General features: G+C 31.1%; 1 protein-coding gene across 2 annotated transcripts in view; it reads right to left on the bottom strand.

Moving 5' to 3' along the window:
• The window catches only part of LOC129963188 (tyrosine-protein kinase transmembrane receptor Ror2-like), a 235871-nt gene that overhangs the window by 96679 nt on the left and 112711 nt on the right, over nucleotides 1-26481 (bottom strand). For both annotated transcript variants that reach the window (XM_056077350.1, XM_056077351.1), the window contains exon 2: nucleotides 8089-8367. In XM_056077350.1, coding sequence (XP_055933325.1) covers nucleotides 8089-8367 — 279 coding nt within the window. The remainder of the gene's footprint in view (nucleotides 1-8088; nucleotides 8368-26481) is intronic.

Here is a 26481-nt window from a genome sequence, read left to right as displayed (position 1 = left end):
GTTTTGCAAAGAGGATGCAAAGTAAAATTCAACAAACATATGTAGCGAAAGAAAAGAAATATCGCAGAAAAGCAACGTATTTTCCGATAGATTCGAACGCATCCAAGTAGCAACAGATTCTGGAAGTGGGAGGGGGGGGACAAAGGGAGGGAATCAGAACGATCTATAACAAGATGCCAAAAAGATGGAGAATAAAAATAGGGGAGAAAAAGTCGGCAGAATCAAATATAAGGCACAAATAAATAAAATATGCAGGAGGTTTAGCAGCGATATGTATTTGAAAAAGCGATGTGTTTCCAAGTCCAACTTCCTCCCTCGTTTTCGCGATTTCTGCAGCCAATACAGCGTTTCTTATCTTATGTAGCCAAAAAGTAAGAAAAACTGCTGCTTTGCAATAACATGTTTATCTCTATTTTCGCGATATATTTTTAAAATAAGATACATCTTTCAAAAATAAAAGCAGCGTATATATATTTTCAACAAACAAATTTAGTTTGTTTACTCGAAAATGTATTGCTTTTGAAAATTGTGGATTATTTTTAACATGTGAGGGCGAGGAAGGAAAAAATCGACTTCGAAACGGATGAATAAGTCACAACGTCCAGTCTTGTAACATTCCATAACAAAAGAATATCAACAGTCAATACATATTTTAAAAAGAAGTAATTTTCGTATCAAAATCGGTATATGAATAATAGAACATTTAATTCTAATGTTTGAATTCAAAATAAAAACTATTGCCCAATAATAGTATATTAAAGACTGTATTATTTTGATTCAAGATAAAGAAGCAGACGTCTAAACACAAAGCTAAACATAATTCAACAAATAAATAACACTGTCAATACAAACAAAATGTAACTTGCATGATTTTTATGAGAAGCTATCAAAGGAAATAAAATTCAAATGATGTAGGGAATAAATAAGGTTCGTTCTTCCTAGAGTCCGAACTTACTTTTTTTTCTTAATATAAGTTCAATTATCGTATTAGGTAAGCTTAATAGAGTTGTCCGTGTATTCATTAACAGCTTGGTAATAGCATTGGCGGTTCAATTGCTTAATAACAGCTTGATTTATGTAAATTAGAAAAAAAAATTCTAAATATTTACATTAAAATTAAATATAGATGAATGAATGCATTGTGGCTTCAAAAAGCAGCTTGACAGTCAGCCAACTGGATCATGGAGGACAATAGAATGAGATTCCGTTTTCCGTTCTTCATGGAATATACTGTCTGTCCACGACAAGAATACTGCTAGACATTCGTCTATGTTTACGGCGGGCGTTATAGAAACAGGTTACTGTAGGAAGAGTTCATTTCGCAGAGGTAGAAATTCATTCAAGTTTCTTACATTGGCACGTTTAGCGCCAAAGTGGCGATATTTGGTATTATTGCATTTAATTCTTGAAAACAAATTTAAAAAAATAATTCACTCAGCTGAAAATCATTTGCATACTCTGAATATTGAAAATATCCGGCATTCCTGTCATATGTATACAAAGAACAAAACAAATCAAATAGAAAAACTGAATAAATATTTGTATGTCTAACGACTACACAAGAAGAAAAAAAAAATTAAGAAGTAAAATCATGCATGACAAAACATTAATCGTCTTCATTTCATTTGCTCTAAATTTATATAAGTTATTAATATCAAATTCTCCGCAGCAAACGCGAGGTAATCTAATTTAACATAATTAATCGTAATTTAACATAATTAATCGTACTTATTTCATAAATTTTATAAATTTATGAAATAAGTACGATTGTTTTGTTTTATTTTGTTTTAAAGTAAAATGCTCATTGTTAAATAGGTTTGAAACCTTTCCAAATTTATATTTATTTTTTTGATGTATATACTATTTCCCGAAGCACAAAATTAACGATTACCACACTATCAATTTTCAGATTTTTAAAAATCAAACTGTGATTTGTAACTTATTTTCAATATGCACAAGCTTTTTACAGCATAATTAATTTCGCAAAGTTTATATGTAAAAGTATTCTGAATTTGAAGATAATTCAAGTGTTCATTCATGCACGTGCCAGATGTCCCAGATTTAAAGGAACCCAACTAAATAAGCCCAATATCGCTTTACATTATTCTACGAAAAACGCGGTAAAAGTTTGTTTTTGTATTCCAGATTACCATTTATTCATTTCCCCCGGCTTGAAAAAGAAATACAATTATTTCAAAGAAAAAATTTTCTCACGAGCTGTCAATTCAAATAAGAGTGATAAATGAGCTTTTCCTTTCAATGTATCCTCGAAGCAATAAAGGATCCAAGTTCCTGCATGCATTTTATCATTTCGGGGTTGAAAATTCTTCACTCCTAATGTTCTTCACATTTCTATTCAAAGCCTATCAATACCGTTTGAGAATACATATCTGCTACCGTTTTACTATCACAATCAGTGCACCTGAGTAGAAAGGAATCTCGTTAAATACTTTAATCCTTCTAACTCACATTAACGTGCATACAATTTTTAGATTCTTGGAATCCTAGTTAAGAAGGAAAGCTATTGAAACTACAGAGAGGCGAGACAACAAGTCTCAATAAATGACTATTTTTCTTTATTTTATTGAAAAAAAAGTAATGCGCTACCTATAATATAATATTTTTTCATACCACTATATAGTTGAATAATATTTAGCGATAAAAATTTAATAGAATTACTTCTTAATAATTGCATATACTCATTCAATTCCAGAAAAAAAATTAAATCGTTTTAATCTCTAAATATTTTCATATAGCATAATAGAATCACTATTTTGAATTTCAAAGTAATTCTTTTTTTTTTAAACTATAAATACAATTTCTCATAATTATTATTTAACACTAAGAGCAAAAGGTTAAAACAACGGGGTTTTCTTCCCCTCCTCATTTTTTTTTTTTTATCTTGACAATGATTGTGATAGTAGATAACTAAATTAATTATACCTGCAGATTTAAGGAAATTACTCAATAATTTCGATGAAAATAAAATACTGAATTGTGAAATATACTTGTTTAAAAAATAATGGAATTCAAAGTTCCCTGCAAGAACTTTTTTTTAATAAATTTTCAATACACTTTTCAAATAAAAAATTCAAAATGAATGATCAATTAATTTTACTTATACAAACAGCTGAGTATAATTTGCTTTAAAAGTTTGAACTGTGCATTTTTTTTATAAATATAATCTGAAATGGATTTCTATATTTTCCAGTTCCATATATCGATCAATTCAAAAGGCGATCTTATTTATGCTAAAAAGTTAAATTCTAATTTACGATAATTATTTTATTAAATTTCAGTTTATAACATTAAATAAAAGTTTTTGATCCAGAAAAAGCTATAAAAGTATATATATAATGATATTTTAAACTCTAATTTCAATTTAATTAATTTCCAAGGTTTTATCTTAATTTAGCCCATAGTAACTTCATGCTAAAATATTCTATTATTTCCTGATAAATATTAGAATCTATTGTTTCTTTCTTCGTTTCACTTTCTACAATTTAAAGTATTATCATAACAATTATAAAAATTAATTAATCAGCAATTAACTAACTAAATTTCATGCTTTAAATTTAGTAAAATCTGCAAAATAAATAAATAAAACAGACCTTAAAAAATAAGGACAATCAAAACTATGTTAAACTGAAACTTTTGATTATTAACACAAACATGAATGGTAGAAATCAAGAACACATTAATGAAAAAAATAGAAAATAATAACAATGTATCAGAAACAAAATGTATTAGACTAAATACAATTCCATTCTGCTATAATCTATAATTGAATAATCGAAAAGAAATAAAAAAGCAATTTTAAAACTCACTTTTTATTTATAAAATATATTAATTATTATTAAAAGAATGCAAAACTATATTATTTTAAAATGACAAAACTAGCAGAGATCGAGTGACAGTTGTGTAGTTTCTTTAAAAAATTCTGAATCACTGTCACATGATTCCGTTTCTTCTGAATCGGAATCCGATTCAGTACTTCCAATTTGAACTACCAGTTCGTCTACTACTTCCTCTAAAATTCCATCTTTTTCCCAATAAGAATTTTCAAGTTTTTCCACATGACGGCAATGAGCCTCCCATTCCTTGGAAGACACTCCGCCCAAAGCATCGCACAACAGATTCTGTAAGTTTTCTAAACTTAAGTCTCCTGTTAAATTTTCTCTTTGATGAGTCTTTTGACTGAAGACCAAACGTATTCAATCGCATTTAAATCGCAATGGTAGGGGGGAAGTCGCAAGACATAATGCCCATTTTCCTTTATTATGCTGTCAATTTTATATATGATTTCTTTAGGGCGATTCCTATCAATTAGCGAATACAGTTCCGCTTTCCTCATTTTCATATCGCATTCTCTTCCGTTATTAATCAGCCAATCGGTCATTTCTTTCTTCGTACTGTATTTGGTAGGTGTCGGATTTGCAACTTTTGTGTGATATGGAGCATTGTCCATGCACACGACACTTTTTGGGCGCAAATTTGGAATGAGTTTTTCCAACACCCATTTCTCAAAATTTTCATAATTCATTTGGCCATGATAATCACCAGTTTTAGTTGACGCTTTGTAAATTAATTGAGCGCCAGGAATAAATCCCGTGGACGAGCCAGCATGCACAATGATCAATCGATTTTTGGAATTTACATTTATTTCGGCTCCTGAAATTGTATCACTTTGCCAGCATTTTCTAAATGTTAGATTACTGTCGACCCACGTTTCATCAATGAAAACTATCTGGCATTTACTTTTTCTGTACTGCCTCATTTTTCGCAAGTAGTTGTTTCTCCAAAACACAATATCAGGTCTTTCGATGAGAAATTTTCTTTTATTCGCGCATTTCTTCCAGCGAAAATTCATTGAATGCAAAACTTTCCTCAATGATTCCTTATTCCAATGAAAATTCAACTTCTCTCTCAATACGGGAAGTAATTTTCTTAAAGAAGGCACTTTCTTTTGCTGGACGTAAAAATCTTGAACTGTTTGACGAATAACACATTTGTCGAAGTCGTCAATTTCACAATTTCGGTCAATAGGCCTTTTACGGTGCTTTCCAGGAGTACTCAAAACTTCCGTTTTGTCCAGTGTCGAAACTTCATTTTTAATTTTCCTAATAGTGCCTTCCGACACTCCAGTCGCCTGAGCAGCTCTTTTCATGGCTTGTGGAAGAGGAACCTTCAAAGATTTTGCTGCAGCTTCTTCGGTGCAGAACTCTGCAACATTATGCACAATTTTACGTGCTTGTGATTTTAAAGTCTCTCCTTTCTTAAATCGAAAAGGCATTTTAAAGGATGTCAAAATTTACGAGACAAAAAAAAAAATATTAAATAATAAAATGCAGTTAATATTAACCAAAGAAAAGATTAATAAAATATAAAAGAAATAAGTTAAGCGAATATAAAGATACGTGCAACTGCGATTAAAGCGAGAAGACGAATGAGCAATAGATTTTCTGTTATCGCTTCACATTGACGCCAAGAAAAAGAATACCCCCCCAGACTTCTTTCCGATTCCACCCATTGAAAATGGATCATCCCTACCGCAACCTGTTTCTATAGCGCCCGCCGTAAACATAGACGAATGTCTAGCAGTATTCTTGTCGTGGACAGACAGTAACTAGTGGGCCATCCTTCATTTGGTATCTTCGGGTGTGACAATCATGACAGTTTTAGTCAGTAGATCGATAATAATGAACAACAAGGTTTTCACAAGATCACAGACAATCTTTTCTTTATATTCATCTAATTTAATCCACATTTTTAACTTTATCATGCCTATGATGAAATAAAGAGGATGATGTTTATGAGTAAGGTGAATGTAGCACAGCAGCGTAGCGATTGAGACTTAGGAAAATACAAATATCCTGCATTTCAACCTTTGATGAAAAAATACCAATGTATTAATGTCCCTTCAAAGGTGAAATAAAAAGAGTTGGTGGGGGAAAAAACATGCCAAGATCATCATTGAGAGTTACAAGTACAATAATGATATATTTGGGCGAAAGGCTCACTTTATTCTGCTTGAGCAGTTTACTTCATTACAGTAATGCTATAGATTCATAGATTCTATCTTTAGACAAGTATTTAAGTATGATTAAAATTCAGGAACAAGAAATGTTAAGCGCCCTCTTTTTTCACGATCTCTATTTTTATTTTCTTTATAAATATGTCATGCTATTTTCTACACTACTACTTTCTATAGTGACTCTTCTGAAATTTTTAAACCATATTTGAACACAAAAAGCCTGCATAGAAAAGATACTGCGGCAACGATGCCACCAAATTTGTAGGTAACAAAATAAAATATAATTTTCTAAATATAAAGGTTTATGCTCGCCTCCAATATCTGGAAGAACTATACATAGCATTAAGCAAAAATTAATTCAAGTTTCAAATGGCATTTGACAATTATGGCTAAAATATTTATTGTTTTTGAATGCTATCCTATTTTAATAGCATACATGCTTTGGCCATTTTCCTCTATACATTGCATTAAACAAAAATTAATTCTAGTTCGAAAGGCATTTGATAATTATGGCTACATATTTATTGTTACTGAATAGTATCCTATTTTAATAACATACATGCTTTTGACTCATAGATTGAATCAGTTTGTTTCACAAAAGAAAATACATCTTTCTGATTAAACGCAAAAATCCATTGTAAGTTACTTAAAATAATGATAAAAATGTCCTTAGTGGTACACACGAAAGAAGAGTGGACGTTTGCTTAAACGAAGTGCGAAATAAAAGTAGCAGAACGAAGTAAATATTGTGCATAAAATGCCGCAAATTCCATTTTACAAGTCAATTCTACAAAAGGAAATTTAAAAAAAATACTCCAACGACATATAGATTAATGTTTCGTCCAATACAAAAAGCATTTCTTCCGTGGCACTATGCCATACCATTAGTTTTCAGAAGCTATTTTTAAGCAAAACTTTTAGATATTTAGATATTCTGATTTTTTTTTCCTTCTTTTTCCCCATTTGGTCTGTTGAGTACTGTTCAGTTTTCCCTGGATGTCAACTCCGAACAAAACCCCAAGACGTGTGCGTGCAAATCAACAACGCGCTTCGCGTGATCTCACAACAAAAGAGAAACAGCCGACCAGAAAGTCAATAATCCAATAGCCGGAAGATCGGAGATCTGGAGAATACATGGTGAAATTACCGTAGCGCCTTCGAGATGGGCATTGTTACTTATGGCCCACGAATACCATAAAAAGTAAAAGTTTCTATTTGGTAGGAGGAGTCTTTCTTTCGCAGGCAGTTGGTCCATAAGAAACACGCCCTAAGTAATCAGACCGCGCCTTTTCTGTATGCATGGAAACCCGGAAAGAAACACAAATTGCTTCTGATAATGAATACTTACAATAAATATACATACCACCCACGACATATTGCAAACATATCTGATCAAAATTATAAGACGCGATTCATTAAATTTCTATAAACAGAATCGTGATTGTTATGCTAGGGCAGCTACATTTTTTTTAAGATTTAATCTACTTCTTTATAAACGTAAAGACATTTTTCCACCCTCATAATAAATGGAGAACAAAGTAAATGAACTATAAAAAATTGTTGAAAAAATTGTCTATAATATATTAAATAAAAATATATTAGTTATGACTAGGCTGGGTTATCAAATAATTACTTAATGTCCACTACGCAACATTATGGGGGGGCAGAAGATTTTACATTATACCATACTATACTATAATATTTCGTATAAACACCATACTATATTATGCTATAGTACCACAACTAAGTTTGTAATTGAAACTGCTCGATTTAAACAATTTTTTTTTCGTATTATCCAATCATAAAAAAAAAAAAGTAGCATTATTTTAGATTTTCCGATGAAGCAATCATGTAAACAAATCGAACGTGAAGGCTCTTGCCAAATAATGATTAATAAATTGGCCTGATTTTGCGTCCACATAAGTTTTAATATTATATGTATATACTGGATTTGTTATTGCACCAGATATCTTGTTGCTGAATATTACGGATATTCTATTAAATAATAAAAAAAAAGTATTTTTGTTAAAAAATGTTTACACATTTTTACATACCTTCCACACGTAACCTAGCTTGCGGCGAGTAGTCCATCCCTTTGACATTCCGAGCGATGCAATGATAAAGGCCATCATCTGCAAGCCCGACATTGTCCAGTTTCAAATCCCCTGATTCCAGAACTCTGTAATTGGCATGTCCAGCGTAGTGCAAGCTGCGACCGTTCTTTTGCCACGACACAGCAGGCTCGGGATCACCACTCACAGCGCAACGAAACAGGACACTAGAGCCGGACAGTACAGTGGCGTTTCTCGGACTTTCCAATATCACGGGTTTACCTAAAAAAAGAAAAATTCAAATAAATAAAATTTATAATTATTTATTATTATTATTAAATTATTAAATTTATATATTAAAAAAAATAAATAAAAATCTAAATTACTGAATCAAATTTTTCCCAAAAATGTTATGAAACATAAGAAAATGTTTAGTGTAGCTGTACTTTTCTTTATCGAGAAAAAGAAAGCTTCTGTTTACTACATAAATGATTCGTTTCATTCATAAATGATACATCTAAGCTATTCTATAGAATTTCTACAAATTTTTGGTAAGAAATACTATGAAGTATTAGGATTACTTTTTAAATAGTTTATTTTTATCATAATTTGAATTCATTGGCGTATTTTGAATGGTCTTGTTATTTTTTCAACAAAAATCTTGCCACTCGCTTTCTCTTGGAAAATTTTAGTTCAACTCGTAACTATTTTTACTTCTTTTAAGAATAGTTTTATTCAATGATGTTTTTTAGAAAGGGGGAGTAATATTCTGATTACAAATACTATTTGAAGTTTCATAGTAAACATCACTTTTTTTAATTTTCCCAGTATACTTTTGTTATTGGGTGCCATATTGTTTCTAATGGCACTTGTCATAGACAAACCCACTAACTGACTAGTATACTTTTACTGCACCGTTCGGCAATGTAGAGAGTTACCAAAAGTGCACGTATTTTTTTCGAGAAAAACTCGAATTTTTAGAAAAATTAGGTACAGTTATTTTATTTTAAATCCTCAAATTAAAACCCAAACAACACTACATATATCAGAATAAGTAGTAAAAAGAATGAAATATAAACTTCTATTACATGGCAAAGTAAAAAAAAATAAGTAAAATAAAAATTATCAGATTAAAACAGAAAGCACTTCTTCAGATCATCCATTTATATATAAAATAATGTCTAGTTAATGAAAAAATCGACACGAACGTAGATATCAATAAATAATACTCCACACGAATTATAAAACAGATTTTTATTTAAAATTACTCGTACAAACAAACCAATAATTTAAAAAGTACTAAATACCAGAAATCATCAAGCAAATACTTATACACACTGAAAGCAAAAACTAATATATAGTATAGTATACCTCAACTAACATAAATTATTACTAGTATTTTGTTTCTTATATATTAATAACTAATACCTTGAAACTTTCTTTTAAACAACATTAGTATATAATCTGAGGAACCATTATTTTCCCATTAATGACAAAATGATGATGCGTTCCATTTCGAATTTCGCCATAACTTCATGATTTTCCGTACAACATTCTCATTATAACAACATTCATTTACTCGTATTCCGTCTTTTTTGCAGGAAAAGAAAGGATTCATCACCTTATTTTAAAATTAGATAATCAATTCTTATTTTTATTTATTTTTTTTAAATATATCAAGCCTCCATTTATCTTTGTAAGTTAAATATAGATTAATTCTGGGTTAAAAATGGCTTTTAGTAGTTTGACCAAATTTCGCGATAATATTATACACGAACAATGGCGAAGCGATCGGACAGCGAGAAAAGGTATAAATGTGCCCGGTTGTCAGTACAACGCTCGAATGCCACTTGCTATGCTATTTCATTGCCAAAGCTCATTCGACTACTTTCATATACCATTACATTTTTAAAACACTCATATTCACTTTAATACTATTATATAACGTATATAGCGCTTATAAATGCAAATAAATTTTCAGAAATTCCTTCGAACATGCCTGTAACTAGTGAAATAAAAAAATAATAAAAAAAAAATTATAATTTTTGTTTGTGTCATGCACAATTTCATAGAGCCGTGTAAAATTTAGTAAAACATGACAAATTATGATGAAGAAAATTGATTATAATCTTCTAAATGAACAAGGCTTAGAAGTGAAGAACTGCTAATAGAAAGACAAAGGCTCATGGAATATAATTTATTGAATAACAGGATCGCATTTCTTTTATCTATGAAATATTTAACCTCAGTAAAAATACTTTCAAGAATGTCTGTCTTTTTGTTTAATGAGAATACATAATGTTTCAAGTCTTCAAAGTACTTATGCTATCATTATTTCAGGATATATGATTTCTGATATAATACCTTTATTATTAATCTTTTATATATATAATAAGGTTATATAAGCGATTAAAGATATGTAGTCTACATCGCGACACAAGGGCAGAAGAGCCAAAGTGACCGAAATTTTTCCCTTCGGTGGTTTTGCTATGAGATTTATAAAAGGATTTCTTTCATACGTATCGAATTAAAAAAGGGAAACTAAGGTATCTTTAAAAGAATCTTGCAAGTTTTACGGATTTTTATCCCTTCACTAAGAGCGTGAGAATCTGCTGAATTCAATGGTTTTCTAGAGCGCGTGTTAAAAGTAATAAAATAAAAAGTGGAATTGGATCAGGAAATAGGAGACCATTTTAGAAAGAAGTTAATGTGTGCTAAATTAAGATAAAAATTAGGAAATTAAATAGGGTTTAAATTATATACATACAGAATTTTAGAAAAGGTACTGAGTACACTCCTCAAATCCGGGAACTTTAGACTTGAAAACTAAAATAATTGAAATTCCGAATAGAGAAACAATATATATCAGTATTAAAAACAACCTGCTTTGCATTAAACTGTCAACTCTTCTTTACAAATAGAGGAATCCCCCTTATAGGCATTTTAATATTAAAAAAAAGGTGCATTTCGAATAATATTTGTATAATTGGAATTTTTAGGAAAGTGTTTAAAATATCCCACCAATGCAAGGAGAAAAAATTTAAATAATATTTTAAAAACAATTTTGCGTCAAGCTTTTTGTAGATATACTGATTCGTACTGAAAACTGATTTCATATACATAGGATAGAAAATGATAAAACTAGGCGATACAAACCTTATGTTTATTTTTACAAATCAGAATTTAACTTGTAAGTTAAAAGTATCTATATTCATATACATCCTGGAGGCAATTGTTTCTCCGACTCGATTGCAAAATAAACCACTTCCCTATTGCTATTTTTCACTATGGTAGGTGTTATATACATGTTATTAAAGGGATTGTTTAAAATTTGCATAAGCAAAGCTGATTACTGAAAGTCGCTTTCATAATTCGGAAACCAAACATATCATAAGCAGTGCGAAAAGAATTATCTGGAGAATACGCCTCCCGAGCTCTAACAGTCAGCGAAATATTTCCAAGCGCAATATGAGAATGCTTTCTGTTTCTGAAAGACCGCTATTTGCCTACACTAAACAAAAGGTTTCCAAATAGCTGCTAATTAGGAATGCAGAAACTGATTTATGCAGTTTTAATGTTAGAAAGAATCATTTTGCGACCGAACAACTGTGGAAGAGCAGATCACACTTTGCAAACGCTGGGAGCGTATTGCGGTATAAATTTCCATTAGAATTAGTTTCGGAAATTAAACAGGAATTTTGCGACAGAAGTCATTTTTATTTTAAATCTAAAGATGTGGGTATGATATTCCAGAAAGAATCTTCGGGAATATTTGATGTTTAAAATATTCCAAGTGACTTAAATTCGTCTATTTCCAATATTAAAAGAAATAATTACCCATACTTTTAAGTAAGAATGCTTTATTTATCATAAAGTCGAATTGGTTGATTGAAAAAAATATATATGTTATAAATTCAATTTAACCCCGCTTTAAAAATAAAAACATTAATTTTTGAATCACGTGGTTTTTTTTTGGGGGGGGGATCACAAAATTCAATTAATATAACTTAAACAACCTGACATCTATCTGGTCACACGGATAACGTCAAGAACCTAAACACATTTGCTGAATCTGCAATTTTCTGTTTCTCTTTTTAAACGAGAGGAATTATTTTCTTGTATATAAAAACTATAAGGTACATTTCTCACAGACTCTTTTTTTTATCTTTGGCTTTCGAAATACACCACACATTAAAAATCATCTCTTAAGATGAAAAGTTCTGCCAAAATGTTCAGAAGAAGAAAAAGCCATTTAATGGAGAATTGTCATTTTTTTCTGCTTTTGCAGCATATTACATAGAATGATCGAAACGAAAATCCATTATCTTATCTGCTTTATCACAGTTTATAATCTATTTAATATCCATCAATTGACAAGGTTTTAAAAAATGTGTGTCAGCATCGTGTCCATATGTCACGCTGACTTATAAACAGCTATCAAATGTGGCGCAGTTTATCATGGAAGGGGAAGATGTATATCTTGTTGCGACTTTTGTAATTTTAATTTATAATTAAACTAGTTTTGGGGGTTTTTTTCATGATAGTTCCCAAAAATATTATTGCACAAAATTAATTTTCAAGCATTTTAAAAAATGTCATTTTAATTATGGTAATTCAATTGCTAACCAATTCCATACCCCTAGATTTTCATCTTTTTTTAAGAAAAAATATTCTTTTGCATAACTTTTGACAACAAATTTCATTACTATAATGATATTTAAAACCGTTTTCACTCCCTCATTAAATATATAATCGCAGAGGTTTTTTCCAAAGTTGAAATCCAAAGGAGAAGAAATCTACGTATTAGCCGCGCAATTTCTGCAAGAATCAGGAAGTGAAATTACGTTACCATAAAAAAAAACATGCAATTTGAAACAAATTACTCAGACACTTGTAATTTCGCACTTGAATGCGAGTACTGCATGCCTTAAATGCAGCATTTATTTTTGAAACTATTTTTTCAATCAGAGTTGTGATCAGATGATGGGGAAATCTTTATTCCATGCATTAAGAGAATATGAGACGATTTCAAGATTTGTATCACCAACCAGAAACTTCACCTAAATCTAGATTCAGACCAGTATATTTCAAATCAATTCGTCGAACACACAGAATTTTTAATTTACAGAGAGTTAGAGGAAATATAGGTTTAGGGGACTAGATTGGAATGGCTAGGTAATTTTGAATGATTAAAAATTCCAACAACACGTTTTATATGCAGATATTGCATCGCTTATACAGACAAGATGCTATGGTGGCTTGGTAATAAGATCACACCTCTGATTCCACCATTCGAAATATTATTCCACCAAAGATCCACTGCGGATGCAAATCTTGTCCAAATTAAAGCAGACCTCAGAGGTAAAGGTCAAAACAACTTCCCACGGTTAAAAGATGTCAGTTAGAAAAGAGAAGTGCTGCCTTAGGTCAAGAAACAAAAATACAAATTGAAAGATCCGTCCCAGAATAACTATTTCGTGTCACTCAAAGTAGGACGTTAATATAACAAAAATAAAAGATCATGGCGGATTCCTCCAATACAGAAACTATTGAGATCTGCCTACAAGCCCATAAAATAGAAATTATTTTATCATGTCAGCTACTACTTTAGAATTGTAACTTATTCAAGAGACATCACTTTAAATGTTTATGATAAAGCAATAAAAAAAAAAAGGTACCAGCGCGTAATTAACTGTAGCAACCTTATTCAAAAGGTTGATGAAAAACGAAATATATTACATACAATTAGGAATCAGTGTCGTCAGATAAGTACGAAGCGAAGTAAAACGTCTTGAAAAAGAAACTGTAAATACCACCACCCCTGAGGCACACCAGTGCTTATGAGAGAACACTGCAGAACTTTTACAGCAATCCTTCATTATCGCAGGTCCTCGATGGATTCTTCTAAACGCTTATTGAGGACAGCAGATAATCTCACCGAAATGCGAAATTCCGTCTCGTCTCTGATTATAAAGAGGCAATTACGTCGAACGTAGCAAATTCATTCCAAAACCGAAACTAAGTCCTCACCAAAACTGGAACAGATCGTGGCTTTTCAATCGTATGACAACACCAATTCCCTCGACAATCCCACAAAAGGGGGCAGAAAGGGGCCTTGACGCTGCAATTTCAGATTAAAATGGTTCTCGGGATGCAGGGTCTTATCACCGTTAATTCCTTTCTAATTAGTAACAGCTGGCATTGACGACAGACGTGCCTGAGGATCAGTTGGAGAGCAGGCTTTGAAGTCGAGTTCCATCTCTCTGGTGAGGACACATCTGGGCCCACATTTATAAAGAGAAAACCCCTTGTATGCGCCTCCAGGGGCTAGGCACACCATTCCGACAGTCAGAAATTTAATTTGCCGAGTGAATCCAAGGACAATTTAGGAGGGTTTTCGGTAAGAACACAGATCACAGAGTAATAAGTGCTTTGCTATGTGTTGAATCCAGTGATAATACTTATTATATCACAGCCGAGTAAACTTAATTGGGCGATGAATATGATGCAGGTTGGTGTATTATGTTTAGATTCACACATGGCTGAAGGTGAATTGAGGTATTATATTTCATTCCAGAGATTTACTAATGATCTTCAGTGGCTGGATTTAATTACCTTCATAATATGAGTATATCTGAATATAAAGGCAACTTAAAAAGAACCATGATAGTAAACCCGTATGAATGGGAACTTTAAATAGTTTCTAGTTTGGAGCGGATAAATAATGTCAGCTTAGAAATATTAATTTCCTAGTAAATATATAACCATAATTTAAAGAAATCATAATTCATCAAGTAGTTTTTCAAAAAACATTTTCACAATTATGGGAGGACTTCTTGAAATTGATTATCTCGGATATGCTTGATTTAATAAAAGAATTCTAATAAAATCGTTCCCGACTTTCGAAGGTGATCACTGTCAAATATTCACAAAAATGAGTTCCTCTTAAAATGACTGAAGCTCAAAAATAATTAGTACCAACGTTCTATGATTTTTTTTTTTCTTTGCATTATAACCAATGATATTATACATTATAGGTTATTTTTTCAACAAATATAGTTATTAAAAATTTAAAATTTTAAATACCGTCCATAAGCATTAGAAAATTATCAATTCTATTGCACCAACTTCAATTTGTCTTATTGAGATTGAAATGAATTTTTCATTTGATTGTTTTAAAAACATGTTGAATTCGTAACCCTTATATAAAGATAAAAACATGAAATACAGTCCAGGCATGCGCGCTTGATAAATATTAAATGCATTAATACTTTTAAAGCTACAAGTTTATAAGAATAATAAAAGATAGCCGGGAAGGGTAAAAATCCATAAAATAAAAAATTTTTACCACTGGTATGATTTTATAGTACTGATTACTGATTAGTACTGATTTATATCACGTACTAATAAATTAGTATTGAATTAGTATTAGCAGATTAGTACTGATTTACATGACATACTAACAGATTAGTACAAAATTAGTACTGATTTACATAACGTACGAACACATTAGTACTGATTTACATAACATACTAATAAATTAGTACTAATTTACATGACGTACTAATAGATAAGTACTGATTTATATAACGATATGATAATGAAATCTATCCTAATTTCATTATTATATCGTCATACAAATAAACCCTGAAAACAGATCTCACGACTCATTTGATAGAGCATCGGTCCGTTGATATGTTTATTTGCAGTTCAAATCCCGAGTAAAATGCATTAAATATAAGAACTGGACATTTCCCAAATCTTTCTTTAAAATTTCTTGTTAAGTATTTTAGAATATTCTTTAAATGCATAGATAAAGATGGAATGCTTCTGAATCCCATCAGATGTAGGTAAATTTTCTGCTGTTACGTTTTATTCATTCGAAATAACTCGCATTTACAGCTAAAGCTCGCTTTATGATTTCTAGCACCTTCGTGCCATTAGTTACAAGAACAGCCAACATTTATTCGCGATTTTTTACATTGAAAGCGAAGGAAAAACATCGAATATTTCTCCACCAGAAATCACAAGGGATTCTCCCATTGCACAAAACCAACACAAGAGTGGCAATTATTCAATAGACTCCGAGGAACGAGTTCCCACACTTGACACTTCTGAATCAATGCGGCAACAACACACAAACGGGGTGCTAAAGAAAACATTTTGAGGAGGCATCCTCGAGAAAGAGAAATGTCCAATTTGGTGGCGACAGTGATGGACGGCACTCGGAGGTCCGGCGACACCCAGAGAACTCACTCCACCAGAGTCAATGATGCGACGAGAAATGAAAAGATCTCATTGTTCCCATTTGTCAGGAGAAGAGTGGTCAGATCTCAACAGTCACCATGAAAGAAAAACCACAAAATCGCTACAAGAAAGCCTCGTTTCCGATAAATTCTTTCTTCCTTCGATGGAAAAATGCCACGGGTCGATGGGCTTGAAGATTTTTTTTTTTTTTTCCCTTGCTCTCTTTCTTTCTCTGTGGTTTTTAGATAGGGACGCAGGGTAAAAGGGTTGGAAAACCTTTACCCCTCTACACTTTTAAGCTAATATTGAATTTATGTTTTTGAATAGCGAGCTGTAGGAGAATCTGCCTTGTTGACGCACGGAAAGGACGGATTTTTCTTTATGGATCTGAATGTTGAAATAAAAAGAGTTTTTGAGTTCCTCCTTCAACGACTCTTAGATTATAATGTAACGCATCTGGAAAACGATGTGGTTGAAGTGAATATTTTTTTCCCCCGCAAGAGGACATATAAAAAAAGTTCATTTAAGTACTTACTTTTGAGATATAAAAAGTAATTTGATCGGGTTTCAAGTGTAATTGCGTCTTTTAAAAAAATAATGAAGATGTATATAAAGATTTTTGTGGTTTGTGGTCAGTAAAGGAAATCGTAAATTATACGAATGAGCAAAAATATAATCTTTCTCTATAATAAAAACGTCACTGCTATGATCCATTCAATTCATTCATGGGGGAAAAAATGTCTATGAGTAATTCATATCCAAGAATAATTCTTTTCAAAAGTATCGGCACGTTTTATGAAACAAATTAAAAAAGGATATTTTTCTTTATTTAAATACATTTAATAAATTTCAAATACATTTTACCCTTTGAAAATTTTATGAATTGTGATTCTAGAATTAATAAGCAGTAGAACGAGGGTAAAATTCATGCATCATTTGTCAAACAAACTATTTCTATTTATTCAACATTTCGCTTTCGAAATGTGGATTTAAAAAAAAAAAGCTTTTTCTTTGGTTCAATATCACATATAGGATTAAAAAAATGGCATGTCTAAATGGAAATGTACTTGAGTCGGGGCTTACAGAAACCAAATTCTAAAATGCAATAATGACAAAGGTATGCGAGTTGCTTTGTTTTTTTAACGCCATAAAATCTCATATTATAATCTCAAAATAAAATGAATTGGAATTCTCAAGCTTTTAAAGAAGACATTTCTCAATGAGAAATAGTTAAAACTCTTATTTCTATCATCATATTGCAGCTTTACTAAGATCAGGATAATAAGATTAATTATTAAATGTGGATTTAATAATGAAAAATCAAGCTCTGTGGTAGTAGTTTGGTAGGGGGACCATATTTCAAAGTGAGATATTCATAGCAAATATTTTCAAAATATATTTCCCATTTTTTTAAAAGTCCTAACAGAACATTAAAAAAAATAGAAAAATAGCTGTTTCTAAACAGAAAATCATTTATTTTTATTTTAACATTATATTCAATATAAGCTGCTTTTCTATGGAACTTCTGATTTATTTTTTCCAACACAGAGTAGAGACTATATATAATTGAAAAGAAATATAAAATTTTAAGTAAGGAATATTAGGATCTGCCGAATGCAACTTGCGAACGAAACGACGAAATTACAAAATTGTCCCATATTTTTTTTTAACTAGGATCAACAATCTATTTTAAACATGATTATAGTCAAATTTACTATGGAAAATAGGTCTTTGGCAAGATGACATGGATTATTTAAAATTTCAATAATAAATATGGTACAAGAAGGTCGATGGAATTAAAATTTGTTAAACATGGCAGATTAGCAAGAGATAATCTTCTCAATTATGCGCTATAATTACATAACTGCCTAGATTTAAAAATTATAAAACCAAAGCAATGAAATATATGATACCCGGAAGGCATTAAAAAAGAGTATCATATAACCAAGTATTTGAAATTTCTTTGATAAAATTAATCAGACTCCATCTGATGAAGATAAGTGAGTAATTTTCAAGATAATCAATATATCTATAAGATAACAGGATTTACAACCGATTGAGACACAATAATTAGTTATTCTATTTATACACGGAACATAGAAAACACAACATTTAGAAAAAAAAGTTGATAATCATCTTATGGCGAGAAAACACGTTCCTCCACACAACAAGTGAAATAAAAACATATGAGGATATGTAACAGATGAAAGCAAAAGAAATATTTTATAACCAGCAGGCGTTTTAAAACAGATGTCAAAATGGTCTACCCACGCTAAAAGCTACAAACGCTTCTCTGCTAACGCATAGCATACGCAAGAGAGGAACAGCTAAAGTTCAAAGAGGATGTTTGCAAAATGGGTCCTCAGAGGATGGAGAAAAGAAGTGAAAACAATAACTGTGTCTAAAAATAATACAGAATAACGGGAAGGTTAAGGACGAGGTACAGGAAATTTCGCTTTAGTGGCTGAAGAAATGTGTTCACTGGTTCCAGTGTTAAATAAATCTTTGTTGTATGAACTTAAGGAGAAGCGTAATAACATACGAATAAAAGATCAACAAAAAAATGCCTAATCTCAAGATTCTCTTCAGTTAAAAACAAATACAAAAGGGCGTTTGCATTAAGTTTAACAAATTTGTTAAAAACAAAAAAAAAGAAAAAAAAACTTTTAGAGAAAATTCTTTTTATTCATTTTACAGCAATTTTATATTGTGTGTGTGTGTGTGTGTGTGTGTGTGTGTGTGTGTGTGTGTGTGTGTGTGTGTGTGTGTGTGTGTGTGTGTGTGTGTGTGCGTGACGTTATTTTTTTGGTTGAAGCAGAGTGCAGGTTTGAAGACGTTGAAGAGACATGTTATATTTTTAATTTCGTTTTATTCCCTCTCTTATCTCCCGGAAGACAAACATGATTATTTACAAAAAGGCACAAAAGCAGAAGGCAAAAAGGGTCGAACAAATGATCACCAGTCTTATATAACATAGGATTTCTGGCCATGCGCCAATTTAATACGTCCTTGGACACCTTTTCAAGGGTACCGAAGTATCACTTTCATTTGAAACGTAGTTCTGATGGCGCATCATTTTTTACAGGGGAATAAATTAAACCGAAAGTGGAATTGGAATTCTCACTTCCCTTGCATAAAATTGTGTACTTGGATGATAAGAAATACCGATGTACGTAGTATTTTTTAATGAATCTATCGTGTGATGCTAGGCGATTCGTTTGGCGATTAACCCCTGTTTTGAAGTAAATAATACCTGAAGATCAAATTTGCGTTTTAGGCGCGTTTTTTCCAACCGACTAAAGCCAAAATTCGACTCAGAACTACAAATATAATTACAAAAGAGCATGCCAAATTTCATATTTTTAAGTCACTACGTTTTTGAATTAGCGTTTGTAAAATGCGCACGCCGACAAGCGATCAACATCTTGACGGATTTCATTCCAAATTAGACAAGAATCTACATTTTAAATATCAAAACAGTGTACCTAGTTTTGTAGCTACCATGTTAACATATATTCAAACAGCCGGACAGATCAATTCAAATTGAATGGATTTTGCTCTAAATCTGATAGAAATTAACAAATTTTCTATGTAAATACCATACACCAAATTTTATCCGTCTAGCTCAAAGTGTTTGAGGCATCGTGTTAAGAACAAATGTACATAATGTCAAAAACGTATTTTTCGAATTCAAGGAGATTTCTAATGTGGAGATTAATCAAAATCTCGAGTTCCGAGTCTTTCCATTTTCAACAATGTTCCTTTCCATTTTTCATATACGTTCTATACTTCATATATGAAAAAATTGAAAAAATGCCGACGGTAAAAGGTAAACCAGAAGACATCAAGCATATGAATAATTTAAGACTTCATAATTTATATTTCTTCTAAACGAATCATTCTAAGTTTATCATTGGCAATTTTTATTTTTCATGGTAGCCGTTACGTCTAAAGAAATTACCTTCTGCAAACATATTTAAAAACAAGTAATATTATATTATATATATATATATATATATAATATTTCTACTTAGGTCAACAATTTATAAGTAGCTAAAAGAAAAAAATTTTTTGACCTAAGTAGGAATTGACTTAAAATTTATATATTATATAAATTTTAAGTCAATTCCTACTTAGGTCAACATTTTTTTTTTCTTTTAGTTACTTTTATTAAATAATTACAATTAATATAAATATGTATATACATATGACAGAATTACAATATTAAGTGGCAAAATAAAGTTTGGCGACGGATTTGGCGACTTTAGCGACTAAATAGAAATTACTGGACAAATTTAATTAATTAATTAATTAATATTTGAACAAAACATCCACTACAAGTTTTAAAAAAAAATGTATTTGAACTTGAGTGGATGAATAAAAAGTATTTTATTAACGATTAAAAATTTGAACAAGATATATATATTATAGGGAGAGTGCGAGTTAATAGTAGGATTTGAAAAATTACTATAAATCAAATTACCGACCATGAAATTATTTAAAACACGTAATATAGATTTTTGGAAATATATACTGAGTAAACACTGCAAATTAACAAAAGAATTATAAAAAGCACGAAAATCATGGCATAGATATACATGCAAACGATATATGCCACGATAAAAAGAGTAGTACAGTAGAATGTATACAAGCAAATGAACAAAATCTTTCATAGCACTGTCATCAGAAACTATAATCACTTTCAACGAATTCTATCAACTTAAATTAATTCATGACACAAAAACTTACATGCAAAATTAAAATAAATTCTGTTCTGTGTTTCTTAACCAAACAAACTATGAAGGCATCTTACATTTTAATTCCCAGCAATGCTAAGAACGTAGTGCCTCTTTGGCAATTATGATTTTATGTACAACAAGTACGACTCGAGTACAACGTAAAAAATATGTTCTGCGTAAAATGAAGCTGTATTATTTTCGTAAAATTAATCGTATTATCGTGAAGATACATCATCAAATCAATGTATACAAATTCGAACACATAACAGCTCAAGCCTAATACCTAAATGCTCGGATTGCTATTGAGAATTCTTTTAAACTGTCAACTTTACTCTTCATATTTGAATACGATAAAAGTTGTTTTAAAACCCAAGTGTTAAAAACTATAAAAGTGTTAATTTTATCCTACTAGGAATCCGAACTTGATTATCGCGTGGTATGATATTTAATCAAAACAAAAAAATCAGTTATGTTATATGAATTCACATTACGCGTACACGAGAACTCACTGCTCTTATACAACAGCAGCATATAACCGTCGTATGACAAAATATTAAGACATCCTGCAGCATATTATTAGAAATAAAAAAAGAATGAAAGAAACATAATCCTATCTTTTTCAGCTATTTTTAACAACACGCGAAAATTATCAAATAAAAAAGAAGAGAGCGAGAGAGAAACATAACAGGCAAGAGGCCGTTGTTGTCTCAATCAGTCACAACACAAGTGGTCACAAGTCGGCTTTCAAATGGATATACAAACAAGGCTAAAAAAATAAAAAATAAAAAAACTAACCTCGAAAAGCACTTTTTTCCGCATTTTTTTTAACCACTTGCGAGCAGTTGTCCGCGAGGAAGTGAAGGGGAAGGAGAGAGAGTTATCTTCAAGTCGTTCGAATAAATCCGGAAGAAAAACACAATTTCACTTTGTCGGATGGCCGTATCCGTGGTTGCGATGTTCAAGTCCCGAGTGACCACTTCTGTGAGATGGGTGATTTTTTTTCATTCGTTGCTCCGCTCGGAAAAAGAGCTTTTTATATTTGTAGCTCGACACAATTTCGGGACTTATTTCCGAAGTAGAAATGAAACGTGCAAGAAAGAAATAAACATTGAAAAAAATTGTTTTTATGATTTTATAGTGGCTTAAAGTTGGGAGGCATTGTACAAATCTAATGTGTCATGATATCAGTTACCGATCAGCAATCTCTTCGACCACACTATTTTCAATTAAGTGGTACTATATCCATTTGACATATTTTTAAGTTGGTATAGCTAGTTCACCTTCCAGCCACGATGACGATCCTCCCCCCCCCCAAATATATATATTTCATTTTTAGCCACTACTGCTCTTTATCCTATGTAACGGTGCATATACAGATAATAAAACCAAACTAACTATATTAGAAAATCCTTTTCCTTCCTCTTCTCACCCATCCATCAATCACGATCAAAATCAAGGTCACCGGCACATCCTCATTAATACCTCTTTCGAAGAAACGAAATCCTAGTTTGGAATCAAATTCATATAAATATCAGTTACTAGTCTCGGCACAAAAGTGCGAGAACCGATACCCACCGAGTACCCAGTTTCCAGCTGTATCAGGTACAATCGAGTAGGACCAGGATTAACTTGTACCTGATACAGTTAAACCACGTATCAACACAATCCTAAACGACAATTGAATTTCTTCACCATCTGTCAATTCTGGTGTGTTTTTCATGGTGAAAATATGGTTAAATTGTTTATCCATATATATATATATATATATATATATATATATATATATATATATATATATATATATATATATATATATATATATATAATACAAAATATGTACAAATGTACAGAAATGTGCATGTATATTATGTCTTTATGCACTATATACGTCCGTAATATACATATGTAAACGTTCTCTCCCATCATTTTTCATTTTTTTCCCCAATTATCAAAGGGCGATATTAGAATGCCATCTGTTTCATAACATATCTTTCTTTTTATTCAACAACAGAAGTCAATACGACTTTATAATTCTTACAAATTTAAGAAAAACCGTATCATGGCAAAACACGGGCGGATCTTCGATTTAATTAATGTCAAACTTAACACCTCGAGAATGAAACTGAAATCAATGCACTGCATATGTAATAGTGATATGCGTTTGTTCAAAAGGTGATTTGCTTTGATACCGCATGTCCGACTTTTAGATAGGAATATCAAAATCTTGTGAAGTGGATATATAAAAAGGAAGACACCATACCCACAATCCCATTCGTTTAAATTTCCTGCCATGCGAATACGAGAAGAACATTTAAGACATGTATAATCCATGTTCATCAATTCGGCGGGCATTATGAATTTTCAAAATGGATTGAGAAGCAATGGCGACAGATTTCTTTCATTAATTTCCATAACACCAGAAGTTATAACTTTTGAACAAGATTTTGCAGAAATAAGACTAATAATAAACTAACGAAATTAATTAATTTCCAATCTGTTTCATTATCACCCCTAACATCAGAAAGAGTAAATGATTTAACCAAAATATTCAACAAATGCAAACCGCCTATTCATGGCGAAAATAATGGTTTTAAAATTAATGATTTAAACCAATATTCTATCATAAAAAATTATGCTTGATAAATAATTGTTCCAAGATTCACCAAAGAGGTAAAAAATATCTAGAAGCAGCAGATGAAACGCAAGCATTAAAATAAATGCAGAAAGTGAATTCACTTTTAATCAACTGTCATACATTAATCACACAGAAAACCCATCGTTAAAATAAGAATGAAACATCGAAGTTATTGCCTGAACGATAAAATTAAAACTCCTAAACACAACTATTGGTAAAGGATTAGGAAACTCCCGACAAGTTGTCCCTAGACTTTTTCCACTAACAAGGATTCGGCGAGAAGATAAAAAGAAAGCCAAAGAACACTCGCCAAGAAAGGAATTTCATTTTTACCATAAATCCCAGAGGCCCAAACCAGTCTCTATTCAATCACAAATTGGTTTGAATTTTTTTCCCCTTTCTTCCAATAAACTTACTTCGTCCAGGAAAACATCTCTTACACGCAAAAGGCACGCTCCTTAATTCTCTGGCACCACGGTAAAGAAGAAGAGACAAGCATCTTCGCCAATTTCTTTTCTCTCGCAATATTTTTGCAGGAAGAATTCTCATCAGGTATCTGAGCACCTGCCGTAAGGATGGCCACTTCCCACGATGTTTCCAGGATGATTTCTCCTTTCCAAACAAAACCACAACTGAACACGATGTCATCATTATTTGAGCAAACTTCTTCTTTCGTTCTGTTTGCTTTCTTTTAAAGAGGAATGGATTTTTTTGCTCTTTTTCTTGCCTCTCCTCCGTTTTGTTTCTCCCAAAAATAAAGAGGGAGGGGGTGAATAAATGAACTTGAACAAGAAGTAAAGGGGAGGGGTAGGAAGGGGGAAGGAAGAGAAGAAATACCTTTTTCAGAAATGGAATCATTCTGCTTAGCTTCTTTGCCCACAAAAACATCTTGGAAGAAAAAAAAAAAAAACGCAGGACTTTTTTTCCCTTAACCCCCCTTTTCAATTTCATCTGTTTCTTTAAATGAGATAGAAAGTTATTTTCCTTTTTTATTGCATGGTAGCAGAAAATTTTACAGATGAATTTATATATTTCTTTTTGAATGAGAAACATGTTCTTTATAATTTAATCAATATTACACAAATAGCATGTAATTAGTGAATTGCAGTTTAAATTCCATAAACACTTGATCACTTTTTATTACGCAGAGAAGTTATTCACATTACTTTTAAATAACGAAATAATCAAAATCGCTTAATTATACATGTTTTGTTATGTTTTATGATGTAAAAGTCATATTTGGCTGCGATCTTCCAAATGTATTAATTTTATTCCATCTCATTAACATAGCCCTTAAATATCCAAATAATCCATATCTTAAGAATAATCACCAAACCATATGATACAACCCAGATAAATAAACAAATATATGTAAACATATTTTAGTGGTTGCGTGGCCGAATAGAAGAAAAACTTTTGCCATTTTAAAACTTCTATTCATTTCGCTACGGAAGGCATATTATGTACAAGAAACAATGTTAAGAATGCAATGTTAAGACCGTCTACATCGTAAAATAAAAGCAAAACAGAGACCGGAGTTTTCCCTTCAGTGGTTTTTACCATGAGATTTTGCTAGAAATTTCGTTGACATGTGTAGATTTAGGGTAGGGAAATGCATTTATCTTTAAAAGAATGTGGCAAACATTAATGGGTTTTATCCCTTTACTCGGTGCGTGAGAATGCTGAATTAGTGTGAATAGAGTGTTTGTAGCATTAATTAAATAAAAAGTCGGAGATGGATGAAGAAATAAGTGAACATTTGAGAATGAAGTTAATATGGGCTAAATTACGATGAAAATTCAGAAATTAGGATTAAGAAATATCTATATATATGAAGAATCGTAAATATATGTAATAAAATCTTTTCAAGTCTTGTTATTTTATCTTTAGCAACACCGACACACAAAATCTCTTGACAAATTTTAATATGCGGACAGGGGGGGAAAAAAATCAAAATCGGATATATTTCAAAGAAACAAGATTCAAACTTATTATATATAGTTCAAATAATATTCAAACAACTATTTTTGAGTGAAAACAATCTATTACGGTAACATGAAAAAAACATGAATATGAAATTAAGACAATAAAACGAATGAACCCCATCAGAATATGAAAATATGCAATGGAATTTTTTCAACTCCGTTATCCAATTTATATCCTAATTATTAAGAGACATTACTAACATAACTAAGTAATTAAATGAAATTGGATTCTTTTAAATATGTTTATCAATTTTTTTTCCCTGTCTGGAATAAACCGATAATACATATAACATATATTTACACTAAAGAGAGAGTTTCTTTGCCATTGTAGTAACAACCATTTTCTCTGCAATGAATATTTTATGTATATCAATTCCCAAATATTCGCTCAACACAGGCGTTTATCTTTAAAAAAGTGTACACAAAATCATTAAAACAAATTATTTTAAACTCTTAATAGTATAACAATACTTTAAATTGCCTTCATAATTTTTGAATCTTTTCCTTTTTTAAAAAAAAAATCATTTAAAAGAGGAACATGTTGAAACACTTATATTTTATATGACCCTCATATACTTTCATAATAACTCTCATTTTCTTTAGCATTTTTTAAAAAATAAATGTTTAAGAAGGGGTATGTCGAATAAATTACATATAAGAGAAATATTATATAAATAAATGTATTAAAAATATATCACGAAAATATTTAGATATTTGTCTTTCTTAAAAAATTATTTGAAATAACACTTTTTTAAAATGTGACAAAAGTTTCCGAGATTAATTGCAATTG

Source organism: Argiope bruennichi, chromosome 3, assembly GCF_947563725.1.
Source record: "Argiope bruennichi chromosome 3, qqArgBrue1.1, whole genome shotgun sequence".
Lineage (NCBI taxonomy): Eukaryota > Metazoa > Arthropoda > Arachnida > Araneae > Araneidae > Argiope > Argiope bruennichi.
Note: the sequence above shows the minus strand (reverse complement) of the source record. Positions and strands in the feature narration are given on the sequence as shown.